The following is an 18,816-nucleotide window of genomic DNA, read 5'->3' as shown; positions in this document are numbered from 1 at the left end:
AATTTGGGTATCTTCCTTAAAATATTTTCTATTTGGACATTAATAATGACTTATCATTTTTCAGGTTTTCGTGGAATTCCAGGATCTCCAGGAGCACCTGGGATAACTGGAAGAATGGGTCTAGTAGGCCCTTCTGGGCAACCAGGTTTTCCAGGACCAAAGGTCTGGGACATTTTAAATATTTTTTAAATTTTTATTTATATATTCTTAGAGAGAGGGTAAGGGACAGAAAGAGAGGAAGAGAAACATCGATGTGAGAGAGAAACAATAATTGGTTGCCTCTCACCCTGATTGGGGAGTGAACCTGCATCCAAGCATGTGCCCTGACTAGGAATCGAACTGGCAAATTTTTGCTTTGCAGGACAACACCCAATCAACTGAGCCACACTCATCAGGTCAGATCTAGGACATTTTAATATATTCTTCCTCCCTTTTCTATTTCCCCTACCTTCCCTCATTTTATTTGTTTGTTTGTTTGTGTAATCTTTATTTTGTCCATTACCATTTAGTCCCCTTATATCCTCCTCTTCCCAGCAATCGCCACACTGTTGTTCATGTCCATGAGTTCTTTTTCCTTTTTGCACAATCCCTCCAGCTCCTAACATCCCTCACCCTGACTAGTTGTCATCCTGCTCTCCATCTATGAGTCTGTCCTCATTTTCCTTGTTAGTTCAGTTTGTTCATTATATTCCAAATATGAGTGAAATCATATGGTATTCATCATCTCTAACTGGCTTATTTCACTTAGCATAATGTTCTCCAGGTCCACCAATCCTGTCACAAAGGCTAAATTTTTCTCCTTTTTTACAGCCAGGGAAGTATTCCATTGTGCAAGTGTCCCTTAGCTGTTTTATCCACTCATCTATTGATGGACACTTGGGCTGCTTCTATATCTTGGTGATTGTAAATAATGCTGCAATGAACATAGCAGTCCTTATGTTCTTTCAAATTAGTGTTTTGCGTTCCTTCACATATGTTCCCAGAAGTGTGATCACTGGGTCGAAAGGCAGGTCCATTTTGAATTTTTTGAGGTCTCTATACTACCTTCCACAGTGGCTGCACCAATCTGCATTCCCACCAACAGTGCAAAATGGTTACCCTTTTTCCACATCCTCACCAGCAGTTGTTCGTTGATTTATTGATGATGGCTATTCTGACAGATGTGGGGTGATATCTCATTGTGGTTTTAATTTGCATTTCTATGATGATTAGTGATATTGAGCATCTTTTCATATGTCTATTGGCCATCTCTATGTCCTCTTTGGAGAAGCGTCTGTTCAGGAACTTTTCCCATTTTTAATTCAGTTGTCTGGTTTTTGTCTTTTTTTTTTTGGTATTGAGTTTTAAGTACTTTATAAATTTTAGATGTTAACCCCTTATCAGATGTATCAACAAGTATGTTCTCCCATTCTGTGGGTTGTCTTTTTATTTTGTTAATGATTTCCATTGCTGGGCAGAACTTTTTAGTTTGATGTAGTCCTTTTTTGTAAAATTTTTTCATTTGTTTCCCTTCCCTGGGGAAATATATTCAATAAAAAATTGGTATGAGCAATGTTCAAGATTTTGCTGCCTGTGCTTTCTTCTAAGATTTTTTATGGTTTTGGGTCTGGCATTTAAGTTGTTGATCCATTTTGAATTTATTCTTGTGTGTGGTGTAAGAAAGTGGTCGTTTCATTTTTCTGCACATATCTGTCCAATTTTCCCAACACCATTTATTGAATGAACTATCTTTAGCCCGTTGTATGTTTGCTTCTGTCAAATATTAATTGACTATAAAGATATGGGTTTATTTCTGGGCTTTTGATTCTGTTCCATTGATTTCTTTTTTTTTTTTTAATTAATATTTTTTCTTTTATTTTTTGGTTTTTCAATTACAATTTTCCCATTTTTCCCCCATTGCTCCCCCCACCCATCACATCCCTTCTCCCACAATCATATCCCTCCCCGTTGTCCATGTCCATGAGTCATTCATACACGTTCCTTGACTAGACCATTCCCTTACTTATCCCCCTTCTCTCCCTCCCCCTCCCCCCTACTGACTACTATACTAGTCTTTGCCTACTTAGTTCGTTTGTTTGTGTTGTTCTTTAGTATCCTGTATTAGGTGATATCATATGGTATTTTGCTTTCTTTGCCTGGCTTATTTCACTCAGCATAATTCTTTCTAGTTCCATCCATGTTGTCGCAAATGACAGGAGTTCCTTCTTTCTTTCTGCTACATAGCTTTCCATTGTGTAAATGCACCACAGTTTATTGACCCACTCATCTACAGATGGGCACTTAGGCTGTTTCCAGCACTTAGCTATTGTAAACAGGGCTGCTATGAACATAAGGGTGCATAGGTTTTTTTGAATTAGGGTTTTAGGATTTTTCAGGTATAATCCTAGCAGAGGAATTACTGGTTCAAAAGGCAGTTCCATCTTTAGTTTTCTGAGGTAATTCTATACTGTTTTCCACAGTGGCTGCACTAGTCTGCATTCCCACCAACAGTGCAGTAGGGTTCCTGTTTCTCCACATCTTCGCCAGCATTTGGTGTTTGTTGATTTGTTGATGATGGCCATTCTGACAGCTGTAAAGTGGTATCTCATTGTGGTTTTTACTTGTATCTCTCTGATGTCCAATGATGTTGAGCAATTTTTCATGTGCCTATGGACCTTCTGTACGTCCTCTTCAGAGAAGTGTTTGTTCAGGTCCTTTGCCCATTTTTTAATTGGATTGTTCGTTTTCTTGATGTTCACTCGTATAAGCTCTTTATATATTTTGGAGATCAGTCCCCTGTCTGTGATATCATTGGCAAATATGTTTTCCCATATGGTTGGTTTCCTTTTCATCTTGCTGATGTTTTCTTTTGCTGAGCAGAAACATTTTAGTTTTATGTTGTCCCATTTGTTTATTTTTTCCTTTATTTCTCTTGCCTTAAGAGATATATCGATGAAGATATTGTTACGTGGGATATCTGAAATTTCCTGCCTATGTTTTCCTCTAGGAGTTTTATGCTGTCACGGCTTACATTTAAGTCTTCAATCCATCTTGGGTTTATTCTTGTGTGTGGTGTAAATTGGTGGTCTAGTTTCATTTTTTTGCATGTCCCTGTCCAGTTCTCCCAGCACCATTTGTTAAGGAGGCTCTTCTCACTCCATTTTATGTTCCTTCCCCCTTTATCAAAGATTAGTTGACCATAGAGGCCTGGGTTTATTTCTGGGCTCTCTATTCTGTTCCACTGATCTATATGTCTGTTCTTATCCAGTACCAGACTGTTTTGATGACAGCAGCTTTGTAGTATTGTTTGATGTCTGGTATCGTGATTCCTCCTGCTGTGTTCTTCTGTTTCAAGATTGCTGTTGCTATTCGGGGTCTTTTTTGGTTCCATATGAATTTTTGGAGTATTTGTTCTAGGTCAGTGAAATATGTCATTGGTATTTTAATAAGGATTGCATTGAATCTGTAAATTGCTTTGGGTAGGATGGCCATTTTGATGATGTTGATTCTTCCCATCCAAGAACATGGTATTTGCTTCCATTTATTTGTTTCTTCCTTAATTTCTTTCTTCAATGTTGCATAATTTTCCTTGTACAGGTCTTTTATCTCTTTGGTTAAGTTTATTCCTAGGTACTTTATTTTTCTTGTTGCTATAGTAAATGGTATTTTCTTTTTTGTCCCTGTCTCTGCTATTTTATTGTTGGTGTACAGAAATGCCTTAGATTTCTGTATATTTATTTTGTACCCTGCTATTTTGCCAAATTCACTTATTATATCGAGTAGTCTTTTAGTGGAGTTTATAGGGTTTTCTAGGTATACTATCATGTCGTCTGCAAATACTGATAGTTTTACTTCTTCTTTCCCAGTTTGGATGCCTTTTATTTCTGTGTCTTGTCTGATTGCTGTGGCTAGGAATTCCAACACTATGTTGAATAGAAGTGGGGAGAGTGGACAGCCTTGTCTAGTTCCTGATTTCAGGGGGAATGCTTTCAGTTTTTGTCCATTGAGTATGATGTTGGCTTCAGGCTTCTCATATAGAGCCTTAATTATGTTAAGGTATGCTCCCTTCATTCCCATTTTGCTGAGTGTTTTCAACATAAATGGGTGTTCTACTTTATCAAATGCTTTTTCTGCATCTATAGATATGATCATGTGATTTTTGTCTTTCATTTTGTTTAGGTGAGGTATTATATTTATTGATTTGAAAATATTAAACCATCCTTGCATCCCTGGGATGAATCCCACTTGATCATGGTATATGATCTTTTTGATGTATTGCTGGATCCTGTTTGCCAAAATTTTATTGTGGATTTTAGCATCTATGTTCATCAGTGACATTGCCCTGTAGTGTCTTGACCTGGTTTTGGGATTAGGGTAATACTGGCTTCATAGAAAGAGTTTGGGATTTTCCCCTCTTCTTCGATTTTTTGGAATAGTTTGAGGAGGGTAGGAGTTAGTTCTTCCCTGAATGTTTTGTAGAATTCGCCTGTGAAGCCATCCGGTCCAGGGCTTTTGTGTGCAGGGAGATTTTGGATTACTGTTTCAATTTCCTTCTTTGTTATCGTTCTGTTGAGACTTTCTACTTCTTCTTGATTCAGTTTTGGAAGGTTATATGTTTCTAGAAATCTGTCCATTTCTTCTAGGTTGTCAAATTTCTTGCCATATAGTTGTTTGTAGTAATTTCTTATAATTGTTTGTATTTCTGAGGTAGAAGTAGTGATTTCTCCTCTTTGATTTCTGTTTTTGTTTATTTGGGTCTTCTCTCTTTTTTTCTTGATGAGCCTGGTTAGAGGCTTGTCGATATTGTTTATTTTTTCAAAGAACCAGCTCCTTGTTTTGTTGATTTTTTGGATTGTTTGTTTAGTGTCTATGTTGTTTAATTCTGCTTTGATCTTGATGATTTCCTTTCTTCTTCTTTCCCTTAGCTTTGTTTGTTGTTGTTGTTCTAGTTCTTTTAGCGTTAGGATTAGATTTTTTATTTGAGATTCTTCTAGTCCTTTCAGATATGCCTGTACTGCTATGAACTTCCCTCTTAGGAATGCTTTTGCTGTGTCCCATATGTTTTGGGCTGTTGTGTGTTCATTGTCATTAGTTTCTAGAAATTTCTTGATTTCCTCTTTGGTGTCATTGTTAACCCATTCATTATTTAATAGCGTGTTATTCATTCTCCATGACTTTGTGTGTCTTTGATTATTTCCCCTGAGTTTGATTTTTGGTTTCAAGGCATTGTGGTCTGAAAAGATGCTTGATATGATTTCAATTTTCTTGAATTTGTTGAGGCTGGTTTTGTGTCCTATTATGTGGTCTATCTTTGAAAATGTCCCATGTGCCTTTGAAAAGAATGTATATTTTGCTTCTTTGGGGTAAAAAGTTCTATATATATCAGTTAAGTCCATGTGGTTTAGTGTGTTGTTCAGTGCCTGTATCTCCTTGGTGTTTCTTTGCTTGGATGATCTGTCTATTGTTGATATTGGAGTGTTAAAGTCCCCTACTATGAGTGTGTTGTTGTTAATATCCTTCTTGTGGTTTTCTTGTATTCGCTTTATGTATTTGGGTGCTCCTATGTTTAGTGCATACATGTTTATCAGTGTTATATCTTCTTGATGGATTGTTCCTTTAAGTATTATGAAATGTCCTTCTTTGTCTCTTTTTATTGCCTTCCTTTTAAATCCGTTTTGTCTGATATGAGGACTGCTACCCCTGCTTTTTTTTTCAGGTCCATTTCCTTGGAATATTTTTTTATGTCCCTTTATTTTCGGTCTATGTAAATCTTTTGTTTTGAGGTGTGTTTCTTGTAGACAGCAAATATGTGGGTCCTGTTTTCTTATCCATTCGGTTACCCTATGCCTTTTAATTGGAGCATTTAATCTATTTACATTTAAGGTTATTATTGACATGTATTTATTCATTTCCCTTTTGTATCTATGTTCCTCTACACTTTTTTTGTTTTTTCTCTTCCTTTTTCTTAGAATATTCCCTTTAGCATCTCTTGCAATGCTGGTTTTGTGGAGATGTATTCTTTTAGTCTTCCTTTGTCTGAGAAACTCCTTATTTCACCTTCTATTTTGAATGAGAGCCTTGCTGGGTAGAGTATTCTTGGTTGTAGGCCTTTGTTTTTCATTGCTTGAAATATTTTTGACCATTCCCTTCTGGCTTGTAGTGTTTCTGTTGAGAAATCAGTTGATAGCCTTATCGGAGCTCTCTTGTACGTTATTTGCTGTTTTTCTCTTGCTGCTTTTAGGATTCTCTCTTTGTCTTGGAATGTTGCCATTTTAACTATGATGTGCCTTGGAGTGGGTTTTTTTTGGGTTCCTCTTCATTGGAACTCTCTGTGCTTCCTGGACTTGCATAACTTTTTCTCTCATCAAGTTGGGAAAATTTTCTATCACTATTTCTCCTATCAGTTTTTCAATTTCATGCTCCTTTTCTTCTCCCTCTCTTATTCCGATGACCCTGATATTATTTTTTCTCATGCTATCCTGTAATTCCCTTACATCTTGTTCATATTTTTTATATCTTTTTTCATTTTGCTGCATCATTTGAGAATTATGCCCTACATTATCCTCTATCTCACTAATACGATCCTCTGCTTCGTTTAGTCTGCTTTTGACTGATTCTACTGTGCTTTTCAGTTCAGAGATTGCATTCTTCATTTCTTTCTGGTTCTTGTTGATAGTTTCTAATGTCTTTTTTTTATGCTGGTGTAGTTCTCTGCAAGTTCCCTGTAATTTTCTTGGAGCTGTTGGTAATTTCCTTGGAGGTTGTCATAGTTGTTTTTGAGGTTGTCGAGCATATTGAGCTTCTTCACCACCATTGTTTTGAATTCCAAGTCTGACATTTGGGCTATGTCTATTTCATCTACCTCTGTTTCTGGGGATTCCTCTTTTCTTTTCATTGAGAGGTTGTTTCTGCATCTTACCATGTTGGTTTCTTCTTGTTTGTTTTTGTTATTTGGATTTGTCTGCTTTGCCTTCCCACCTTTGTGTTATGAGATTCTTTATGGTAGATCTAAGGGTTTCAGTGGTGCAGTCTCTTTGATCTCCTGAGCCTGATGTTCTTGGGTTACCTTTTATATTGTTTGTTTATGCTGTCTGGTTATATTTCAGATGTTATTTGTTAGGATCTTCCTTCTGGCTAGTTGATTGAGAGTCACTCTATCCACTTTATCTTGAATTCTTTTGTGGAGATGTCAGTTCAACCTTTGTGTGTTGTCTTGTTTTTCTGTATCCACAGCTGGTCTAATGAGGTGGGTTAGAGGTTCCTGTTCCTTGCAGCAGTGGGCCCCCACATTGGCGTTCCTTCGGTGTCTGTTGGAGGTAGCTAGGAAAGGTGTCTTTGCAGGCATGCCTGTAAGCGGGTAAGGTGGCCTGAGAGCTTGCCTCAGGCCTGTCGCACAGCACTCTGGGAGTTTTCCAAAGTGGCCAGGGAGTTAGCCTCAGGTCTGCCGCACTGTGCTGCAGGATTTGGTCTCTCGCCTGCCCGTGCTGGGCCCCAGACACTTGTGTACAGTGGAAGTGAGTGATTGCTGCCTGTTGATGTCGGCGAGGTATTTTTGCACTCGTGCGCCCCTGCTCGCCCAAGGCAGCCGGGGAGCTAGTCTCCGAGAAGCGTTCCAGGTGATCGTCTGTGAGTCGCTGCTGCCTGCTGTTCTGGCACCACAGCCGCCCACCGTTCCCCTACCTGCCTGGGCGGGCACGAGCCGAGCCTGAGTGAATGCTTTGTGCTCAGGCCTGGCACTCTGGCCTGGCTCCCACTGGAGCTGGCCAGGGGCGACTGCGCACAATCTTATGTGTATCCAGAGGTCCCTCCCTGTGCCTGTTTAGGTACTGATCTTATGTTTGTTGGGGTGTGTCTGAGGGGCCCCTGGACTCTCGGCCCTGCGCACCTGGGCCACTGAATGAGGGCACTTCCCTATGCACGCCCGTGACCCAAGGGGAGGGTTGGAAAGTGAGCACGTGCACTTCTGTGCCTGCGCTCCTCAAGAATGTACTTTCACTCCCAAACTTTCCCCCCTCTCCGCAGTTCACAAGAGAAAAATATTTTAAAAAATTACGATTTCACTTGCTCAGCAGCACGCTGTCTCCCGTCTTTTAGCGCCTATGCCACCTTTTCGAGTCCTGTCTCTGCCAGCCAGCAGAGATCAGCTTTCCTCCTGACTTCCCTCTGGGGAAGCCTGTGGTCACCAAAAAGCCTTTGTGTCCTTTCAGCCGCAGCTCCGGCAGCCACCCCAGTCAGGAATCCTGTTTCGTCCCTTTTTCTTCTTTCACTATCCTCACTAAACAGGTTGTTCCCAGATCGTTTTTCTCTAATCCAGCAGTGCCAAGGCTCGACTCCTGACAGTGTCCAGCTGCTCACTGAGATGTTCTGTCTGCAATTAGTCCAAACTACAGACAGGTCTCGGGAGCCTGAGAGTGCAGCCTTCCCTCATTCCTCCACCATCTTCTGTTCCTTTGTTCCATTGATTTCTGTGTCTGTTTTTTCCCAGTGCCATGCTGTTTTGATTACTATGGCTTTATAGTAATTGGAAAGGAAGTAGATAGTAAAACTGTCTTTATTTGTAGATAACATGATACTGTACATGGAGAACCCCAAAGACTCCACCAAAAAAGTACTAGAACTGATAAATGAATTCAACAAAGTATCAGGATATAAAATTAACATCCAGAACTGAGTTGCATTTTTATATTCCAATAACAAACTAAAAGAAAGGGGAATTAAGAAAACAATCCTATTCTCAATTGCTTTGATAAGGATAAAATACCTAGGAATAAATGTAACCAAGGATGTATAAGGCTTGTACTTGGCAAAGTATAAGGTACTGCAGAAAGAAATTGAAGAAGATACAAATAAGGAGAAGTACATACCATGTTCATGGAAAGGAAGAATTAACATCATTTAAATGTCCATAGTACCCAAAGCAATCTATAAATTCAGCACAATTCCTATCAAGATTCCAATGATATATTTCACAGAACTAGAACAAATATTTCAAAAATGTATATGGAACCACATAAGACCCTGCATAGCAACAGCAACTCTGAGAAAGAAGAGGAATCACACTACCTAGTATTTAAACTTCCTTCATTTTAATTCTCTGTTTTCACTTACACATTATCTCAAGTCTTCACTAAATAAATAAATTTAACTGATTATATTTTTATTTAAAAATAGTTAACCAAAAACAGCCTCTAATAGTTCAAGAGGTCATATTTGAAAAAAAAAAGAAAAAGGTTTTGAACCTGTTTTATAGTGATCCATTATTTGCTGAGATAAGAGATTATAGACAAAACAATACAATCATCGGCTCCCCCTGTGCTTCTCTGTAGCATCACCAACACATTTAATGTCTGTCAATGCCTGTCTATGATGAGTGGTTTAAATGCTGTTGAATATCATGTCAAGAACTTTTCATTCTGTCCTTTTGCCCCAATCCCATTCCAAATACATGCTGCTAATAACTGGTATCATTTTGTAATGAGGTGATGATAAATTTGATTTAGTTACTTTCCATTTCTTTTATTATATCTTAGCCAAAGTAAAACTTTCTTTGGTCAGCCTTCAGCAAACTGCTGTGGTATGTAGTTATCCTGACTGCCCCTGTGACTTTTATACTTAATTGATTAAACTTCCTGTATTTTCATCATTACAACTTTTTCCCATGGGAAGAACAATTGACCATGACCCCAGCTCTCATGAGAAGCCACTTCTTTATTTATTAACTGTTTTTATTTTATTATAAACCTTTTCAAATGAGCACAAAAGTAAAAGGACTACTACAATGAACTCTCACATATCCATCACTCAGATTCCAAATTATCAAGATTTTATCATATTTACTTCACTTACACCTCCTTCCTTTGCTGAAGTATTTTAACCCAAATCTCAAAATTGTTCCATTTCACCTATAAATATTTCAGTATTCATCTCTAATTAAGTGGACATGATACAAAAACTACAATGTTGTACTTAGTCAAATTAAAAGTAATCATTTAATAATCAGCCTATAATCACATGTCTTCACTTGGGTTTAAATTTATGCTCTCTCAGTTATTTCTTTCTTGTCCTGAAACCTGTTTGAATTATTTAACTTGTTTTACTAAGCCCCATACTTCCTGATATTCTGTTCAATATACAAATTACTTTTAATTATTCTACCTCCTCACGCATGGGAGGAGAAACTTTTACCTTGTATTTTCTGTTTTAGATTCTCTATGGTAAACAATCAATACTGAGAAACTCATAGGAGTTTTTTGTTGTGTTTTGCCATGTGTATGCTATAGGGAGAACCAGGACTTGGGCTACCTGGGCCACCTGGGCCTCCAGGACTACCGGGTTTCAAAGGAACACTTGGTCCAAAGGGGGATCGTGGCTTCCCTGGACCTCCAGGTCCCAGAGGGCACACTGGATTGGATGGGCTACCTGGACCCAAAGGTATGGATGCTTTTGCTGCTTCTGAATTTGCTTTTGACTTTTATAGATATTAAATCTGTTGGGAAAGTTTATGGCTGATAAGTCCAATTAACTATAAAATCAGATGCCACTCTGTTAGCTGCTTTTTTTAATTCTTCATTGATATCTTTTGTGTTTTATTTCATTGAATAAGTGATACAATCATACATGTGTAAAAGTAACACTGAGAAGTTTTCTTCTTCTTTTTTTAATTTTCTTTTTTTCTTTTTTTTTTTTCCTTTTTTGGTTTTTCAATTACAGTTGTCCAATTTTTTCCCCATTACTCCCCGCCACCCAGCAGATCGTTCTCCCGCAATCATATCCCTCACCGTTGTCCATGTCCAGGAGTCATTTATACACGTTCTTTGACTAAACCCTTCCCTTACTTATCCCCCTTCTGTTTCTCCTCCTCCCCCCTATCGACTGCTATTCTGCTCTTTGTTCTATTTAGTTAGTTTATTTATGTTGTTCTTTAGTTTCCTGTATTAGGTGATGTCATATGGCATTTTTCTTTCTTTGCCTGGTTTAGTTCACTAAGCATAATTCTCTCTAGTTACATCCATGTTGTTGCAAATGGCAGGAGTTCCTTCTTTCTTTCTGCTACATAGTATTCCATTGTGTAGATGTACCACCGTTTTTTGATCCACTCATCTACAGATGAGCACTTAGGCTGCTTCCATCACTTAGCTATTGTAAACAGTGCTGCTATGAACATAGGGGTGCATAAGTTCTTTCGAATTAGGGTTTTAGGATTTTTCGGGTATAATCCTAGCAGTGGAATCACTGGTTCAAATGGCAGTTCCATTTTTAGTTTTTTGAGGTAATTCCATACTGTTTTCCATAGTGGCTGCACCAGTCTGCATTCCCACCAACAGTGCAGTAGGGTTCCCGTTTCTCCACATCCTCGCCAGCATTTGTTCTTTGTTGATTTGTTGATGATGGCCATTCTGATAGGTATAAAGTGGTATCTCATTGTGGTTTTTATTTCCATCTCTCTGATGGCCAATGACATTGAGCATTTTTCCATGTTTCTATGGACCTTCTGAATGTCTTCTTCAGAGAAGTGTTTGTTCAGGTCCTTTGCCCATTTTTTAATTGGGTTGTTCATTTTCTTGAACAACCCAATTAAGTCATATAAGCTCTTTATATATTTTGTTGATCAGTCCCCTGTCTGTGATATCATTGGCAAATATGTTTTCCCATATGGTTGGTTTCCTTTTCATCTTGCTGATGTTTTCTTTTGCTGAGCAGAAACTCTTTAGTTTGATGTTATCCCATTTGTTTATTTTTTCCTTTATTTCTCTTGCTTTAGGAGATGTATCCATGAAGATATTGTTACGTGGGATATCTGAAATTTTCCTGCCTATGTTTTCCTCTAGGAGTTTTATGGTGTCACGGCTTACATTTAACTTTTTAATCCATCTTGAGTTTATTCTTGTGTGTGGTGTAAGTTGGTGATCTAGTTTCATTTTTTTGCACATCTCCATCCAGTTCTCCCAGCACCATTTGTTGAAGACGCTCTTCTCACTCCATTTTATGTTCCTTCCCCCTTTATCAAAGACTAGTTGACCATAGAGGCCTGGGTTTATTTCTGGGCTCTCTATTCTGTTCCACTGATCTATATGTTTGTTCTTATGCCAGTACCAGACTGTTTTGATGACAGCAGCTTTGTAGTATTGTTTGATGTCTGGTATCATGATTCCTCCTGCTGTGTCCTTCTGTTTCAAGATTGCTTTTGCTATTCGGGACCTTTTTTGGTTCCATATGAATTTTTGGAGTATTTGTTCTAGGTCAGTGAAATATTTCATTGGTATTTTAATAGGGATTGCATTGAATCTGTAAATTGCTTTGGGTAGGATGGCCATTTTGAGGATGTTGATTCTTCCTATCCAAGAACATGGTATTGGATTCCATATATTTGTATCTTCCTTAATTTCTTTCTTCAATGTTGTGTAATTTTCCTTGTACAGGTCTTTTATCTCTTTGGTTAAATTTATTCCTAGGTACTTTATTTTTCTTGTTTCTATAGTAAATGCTATTTGTTTTGTCTTTTTCTCCAATACTTTATTGTTGGTGTACAGAAATGCCTTAGATTTCTGTATATTTATTTTGTACCCTGCTATTTTGCCAAATTCACTTATTATATCGAGTAGTCTTTTAGTTGAATTTATAGGTTTTTCTGTGTATACTATCATGTCATCTGCAAATAATGATAGCTTTACTTCTTCTTTCCAAATTTGGATGCCTTTTATTTCGTTGTCTTGTCTGATTGCTATGGCTAGGACTTCCAACACTACGTTGAATAGAAGAGAGAAAGTAGACAGCCTTGTCTAGTTCCTGATTTCAGGGGGAATGCTTTCAGTTTTTGTCCATTGAGTATGATGTTGGCTTCAGGCTTCTCATATAGAGCCTTAATTATGTTAAGGTATGCTCCCTCTATTCCCATTTTGCTGAGTGTTTTCAACATAAATGGGTGTTGTACTTTATCAAATGCTTTTTCTGCATCTATTGATATGATCATGTGATTTTTGTCTCATTTTGTTTAGGTGATGTATTATATTTATTGATTTGAGAATATTAAACCATCCTTGCATCCCTGGGATGAATCCCACTTGATTGCGGTGTATGATCTTTTTGATATATTGCTGGATCCTGTTTGCCAAAATTTTGTTGAGGATTTAAGCATCTATGTTCATCAGTGATATTGGCCTGTAGTTTTCTTTCTTTGCTGTGTCTCGACCTGGTTTTGAGCTTAGGGTAATACTGGCTACATAGGAAGAGTTTGGGATTTTTCCCTCTTCTTGGATTTTTTGGAATAGTTTGGGGATGGTAGGAGTTAGTTCCTCCCTAAATGTTCTGTAAACTTCGCCTGGGAAGCCATCTAGTCCAGGGCTTTTGTGTGCAGGGAGATTTTGGATTACTGTTTCAATTTCCTTCTTTGTTATTGGTCTGTTGCGACTTTCTACTTCTTCTTGATTCAGTTTTGGAAGGTTATATGGTTCTAGGAATTTGTCCATTTCTTCTAGATTGTCAAATTTCTTGCCATACAGTTGTTTGTAGTTATTTCTTACAATTGTTTGCATTTCTGTGGTATCAGTCATGATTTCTCCTCTTTCATTTCTGATTTCGTTTATTTGGGTCTTCTCTCTTTTTTTCTTGTTGATGATGGCCATTCTGACAGGTGTAAGGTGGTATCTCATTGTGGTTTTTACTTGCATCTCTCTGATGGCCAATGATGTTGAGCATTTTTTCATGTGCCTATGGACCTTCTGTATGTCCTCTTTGGAGAAGTGTTTGTTCAGGTCCTTTGCCCATTTTTTAATTGGGTTGTTCGTTTTCTTGATGTTCACTCGTATAAGCTCTTTATATATTTTGGAGATCAGTCCCCTGTCTGTGATATCATTGGCAAATATGTTTTCCCATATAGTTGGTTTCCTTTTCATCTTGCTTATGTTTTCTTTTGATGAGCAAACTTTTTAGTTTGATGTATTCACATTTGTTTATCTTTTCCTTTATTTCTCTTGCCTTAGGAGATGTATCCGTGAAGATATTGTTACGTGTGATATCTGAAATTCTCCTGCCTATGTTTACCTCTAAGATTTTTATGGTATCATGGCTTACATTTAAGTCTTTAATCCATCTTGAGTTTATTCTCTTGTGTGGTGCCAGTTGCTGGTCTAGTTTCATTTTTTTGCACGTCCCTGTCCAGTTCTCCCAGCACCATTTGTTAAAGAGGCTCTTCTCACTCCATTTTATGTTCCTTCCCTCTTTATCAAAGATTAGTTGACCATAGAGGCCTGGGTTTATTTCTGGGCTTTCAATTCTGTTCCCCTGATCTACATGTCTGTTCTTATGCCAGTACCAGACTATTTTGATGACAGTGGTTTTGTAGTATTGCTTGATGTCTGGTATCGTGATTCCTCCTGCTGTGTCCTTCTGTTTCAAGATTGCTTTTGCTATTCAGGGTCTGTTTTGATTCCATATGAATTTTTGGAGTATTTGTTCTAGGTCAGTGAAATATTTCATTGGTATTTTAATAGGGATTGCATTGAATTTGTAAATTGCTTTGCTTAGTATGGCCATTTTGATGATGTTGATTCTTCACATCCAAGAACATGGTATTAGCCTCCATTTATTTGTATCTTCCTTAATTTCTTTCTTCTTTCTTCAATGTTGCATGATTTTCACTGTACAGGTCTTTTATCTCTTTGGTTAAGCTTATTCCTAGGTACTTTATTTTTCTTGTTGCTATAGTAAATGGTATTTTCTTTTTTGTCCCTGTCTCTGATATTTTATTGTTGGTATTGTTGGTGTACAGAAATGCCTTAGATTTCTGTATATTTATTTTGTACCCTGCTATTTTGCCAAATTCACTTATTATATCAAGTAGTCTTTTAGTGGATTTTATAGGGTTTTCTAAGTATACTATCATGTCATCTGCAAATAGTGATAGTTTTACTTCTTCTTTCCAAATTTGGATGCCTTTTATTTCTTTGCTTTGTCTGATTGTTGTGGCTAGGACTTCCAACACTATGTTGAATAGAAGTGAGGAGAGTGGACAGCCTTGTCTAGTTCCTGATTTCAGGGGGAATGCTTTCAGTTTTTGTCCATTGAGTATGATGTTGGCTTCAGGCTTCTCATATATAACCTTAATTATGTTAAGGTATGCTCCCTCTATTCCTATTTTGCTGAGTGTTTTCAACATAAATGGGTGTTCTACTTTATCAAATGCTTTTTCTGCATCTATAGATATAATCATGTGATTTTTGTCTTTCATTTTGTTTAGGTGATGTATTATATTTATTGATTTGAAAATATTAAACCATCCTTGCATCCCTGGGATGAATCCAACTTGATCATGATGTATGATCTTTTTGATGTATTGTTGGATCCTGTTTGCCAAAATTTTGTTGAGGATTTTAGCATCTATGTTCATCAGTGATATTGGCCTGTAGTTTTCTTTCTTTGCTGTGTCTTGATCTGGTTTTGGGATTAGAGTAATACTGGCTTTATAGAAAGAGTTTCAGATTTTTCCCTATTCTTGGATTTTTTGGAATTTTTTGAGGAGGGTAGGAGTTAGTTCTTCCTTAAATGTTTTGTAAAATTCGCCTGTGAAGCCATCCTGTCCAAGGCTTTTGTGTGGAGGGAGATTTTTGATTACTGTTTCAATTTCCTTCCTTTTTATTGGTCTGTTGAGACTTTCTACTTCTTCTTGATTCAGTTTTGGAAGGTTATATGTTTCTAGAAATCTGTCCATTTCTACTAGGTTGTCAAATTTCTTGCCATATAGTTGTTTGTAGTAATTTCTTATAATTGTTTGTATTTCTGAGGTATCAGTCGTGATTTCTCCTCTTTCGTTTCTGATTTTGTTTATTTGGGTCTTCTTTCTTTTTTGTCTTAATTAGCCTGGCTAGAGGCTTGTCAATTTTGTTTATTTTTTCAAAGAACCAGCTCCTAGTTTTGTTGATTTTTTTGGATTGTTCATTTAGTTTCTATGTCTTTTAATTCTGCTTTGATCTTGATGATTTCCTTTCTCCTTTTTGCCCTAGGCTTTTTTTGTTGTTGCTGTTCTAGTTCTTGTAGCTTTATGGTTAGGTGTTTTATTTTAGATTCTTCTAGTCCTTTCAGATATGCCTGTATAGCTATGAACTTCCCTCTTAGGACTGCTTTTGCTGTGTCCCATATATTTTGGACTGTTGTGTGTTCATTGTCATTAGTTTCTAGAAATTTCTTGATTTCCTCTTTGATGTCATTGTTATCCCATTCGTTATTTAAGAGTGTGTTATTCATTCTCCATGAGTTTGGGTGTCTTTGATTTTCTTCCCTGAGGTTGATTTTTAGTTTCAAGGCATTGTGGTCTGAAAAGATGCTTGATATAATTTCAATCTTCTTGAATTTGTTGAGGCTTGTTTTGTGTCCCATTATGTGGTCTATCTTTGAAAATGTCCCATGTGCCTTTGAAAAGAATGTATATTTTGCTTCTTTGGGGTGAAAAGTTCTATATATATCAATTAAGTCAATGTGGTTTAGTGTGTTGTTCAATGCCTGTATCTCCTTGGTGTTTTTTTGCTTGGATGATCTGTCTATTGTTGATAATGGAGTGTTGAAGTCCCCTACTATGAGTGTGTTGTTGTTAATATCCTTCTGGTGTTCTTCTAGTATTTGCTTTATGTATTTCAGTGCTCCTATATTGGGTGCATATATGTTTATCAGTGTTATATCTTCTTGATGAATCGTTCCTTTAAGTATTATGAAATGTCCTTCTTTGTCTCTTTTTATTGCCCTTGCTTTGAAATCCATTTTGTCTAATATGAGGACTGCTACCCCAGCTTTTTTTTCAGGCCCATTTGCTTGAAATACTTTTTTATATCCCTTTACTTTCAGTCTATGTAAATCTTTTGTTTTGAGGTGTGTTTCTTGTAGACAGCAAATATGTGGGTCCTGTTTTCTTATCCATTCCGTTACCCTATGTCTTTTAATGGGAGCATTTAATCCATTTACATTTAAGGTTATTATTGACATGTATTTATTCATTTCCCTTTTGTATCTATGTTCCTCTACTCTTTTTTTGTTTTTTCTCTTCCTTTTTCTTAGAATATTCCCTTTAGCATGTCTTGCAATGGTGGTTTTGTGGAGATGTATACTTTTAGTCTTCCTTTGTCTGAGAAACTCCTTATTTCAGCTTCTATTTTGAATGAGAGCCTTGCTGGGTAGAGTATTCTTGGTTGTAGGCCTTTGTTTTTCATTGCTTGAAATATTTTTGACCATTCCCTTCTGGCTTGTAATGTTTCTGTTGAGAAATCGGTCTATAGCCTTATTGGAGCTCCCTTGTAAGTTATTTGCTGTTTTTCTCTTGCTGCTTTTAGGATTCTCTCTTTGTCTTGGAATGTTGCCATTTTAACTATGATGTGCCTTGGAGTGGGTTTTTTTGGGTTCCTCTTTATTGGAACTCTCAATGCTTCTTGGACTTGCATAAATTTTTCTCTCATCAGGTTCGGAAAATTTTCTATCACTATTTCTCCTATCAGTTTTTCAATTTCATGCTCCTTTTCTTCTCCCTCTCTTATTCAGATGACCCTGATATTATTTTTTCTCATGCTATCCTGTAATTCCGTTATATCTTGTTCATATTTTTTTCAATCTTTTTTCATTTTGCTGTATCATTTGAGAATTATGTCCTACATTATCCTCTAACTCACTAATATGATCCTCTGCTTCGTTTAGTCTGCTTTTGACTGATTCTACTGTGTTTTTCAGTTCAGAGATTGTAGTCTTCATTTCTTCATGGTTCTTGTTGATCGTTTCTATGTCTTTTTTTATGCTGGTGTAGTTCTCTTAAAGTTCCCTGTAATTTTCTTGGAGCTGTTGGTAACTTCCTTGGAGGTTGTCATAGTTGTTTTTGAGGTTTTCGAGCATATTGAGCTATTTCATCACCGTAGTTTTGAATTCCAAGTCTGACATTTGGGCTATGTCTATTCCATCTACCTCTGTTTCTGGGGATTCCTCTTTTCTTTTGATTGAGAGGTTGTTTCTGCGTCCTACTATGTTGGATTCTTCTTGTTTGTTTTTGTTATTTGGATTTGTCTGCTTTGCCTTCCCACCTTTGTGGTATGAGATTTTTTATGATAGATCTAGGGGTTTCAGTGGTGCAGTCTTTTTGATCTCCTGAGCCTGATGTTCTTCGGGGACCTTTTATATCATTTGTTTATGCTGTCTAGTTATATTTCAGATTTTTTTGTTAGGATATTCCTTCTGGCTTGCTGATTGAGTCACTCTATCCACTTTATCTCGAATTCTTTTGTGGAGATGTCCGTTTTAGCCTTGGTGTGTTGCCTTATTTTTCTGCGTCCAGAGCTGGTCTAGTGTGGCGGTTCAGGGGTTCTTGTTTCTTGCAGCACTGGTGTGCGCCCGCGGTTACAGCAATGGTGTGCACCCGTGGTTGCCACAATGGTGCGCGCCCGCGGTTGCTGGCAAGGCAGGCTCCCTTGCTGCCTGCTGGAGCCAGTTGAGGTGTCCTTGCGCGCGAGCCCCTGCAGGGGCGGGGCGGCCCATAGCTTGCCCCGCGCGCCTATTGTTGCCGGGCCGAAGTGGTTCCGCGTTCATGCCAAGGTGTCACTGTGCGAGTCCCTGCACACGCCCGAGTGGCGGAGAACTTGCCCTGCGATTGGCTCCTATTGTCCCTGGGCTGAGGTGTTTTCTCGCTTGCCTGCCAGTGCCCTTAGTCCCCCTGAGCAGAGCTCCAGGAGTTGGTCTCTTGCCTCTTAGGGCAGGGCCGCGGACACTTGTGCTCAGTGGAAGTGAGGGTCTGTGAGTCGCTGCCGCCCGCTGTTCTGGTGCTGGTGCCTCAGCCGCCTGCCTTCCCTTACCCATCTGGGCCAGCAGGAACAG

The 18,816-nt window shown here is 38.0% G+C and overlaps 1 protein-coding gene across 1 annotated transcript in view; it reads left to right on the top strand.

The window, feature by feature from the left end:
• COL4A5 (collagen type IV alpha 5 chain) overlaps positions 1–18,816 on the top strand; it is a 375,000-nt gene that overhangs the window by 265,356 nt on the left and 90,828 nt on the right. The window contains exons 28-29 of the mRNA XM_090265360.1: positions 65–162; positions 10,260–10,410. Of these exons, the coding sequence (XP_090121486.1) occupies positions 65–162; positions 10,260–10,410 (249 nt within the window). The remainder of the gene's footprint in view (positions 1–64; positions 163–10,259; positions 10,411–18,816) is intronic.

The sequence above is a fragment of the Furipterus horrens genome, unplaced genomic scaffold, assembly GCF_987537825.1.
Source record: "Furipterus horrens unplaced genomic scaffold, mFurHor1.1.pri manual_scaffold_17, whole genome shotgun sequence".
NCBI lineage: Eukaryota > Metazoa > Chordata > Mammalia > Chiroptera > Furipteridae > Furipterus > Furipterus horrens.
The sequence above is the reverse complement of the archived record's forward strand: the minus strand, read 5'-3'. Positions and strand labels throughout refer to the sequence as shown.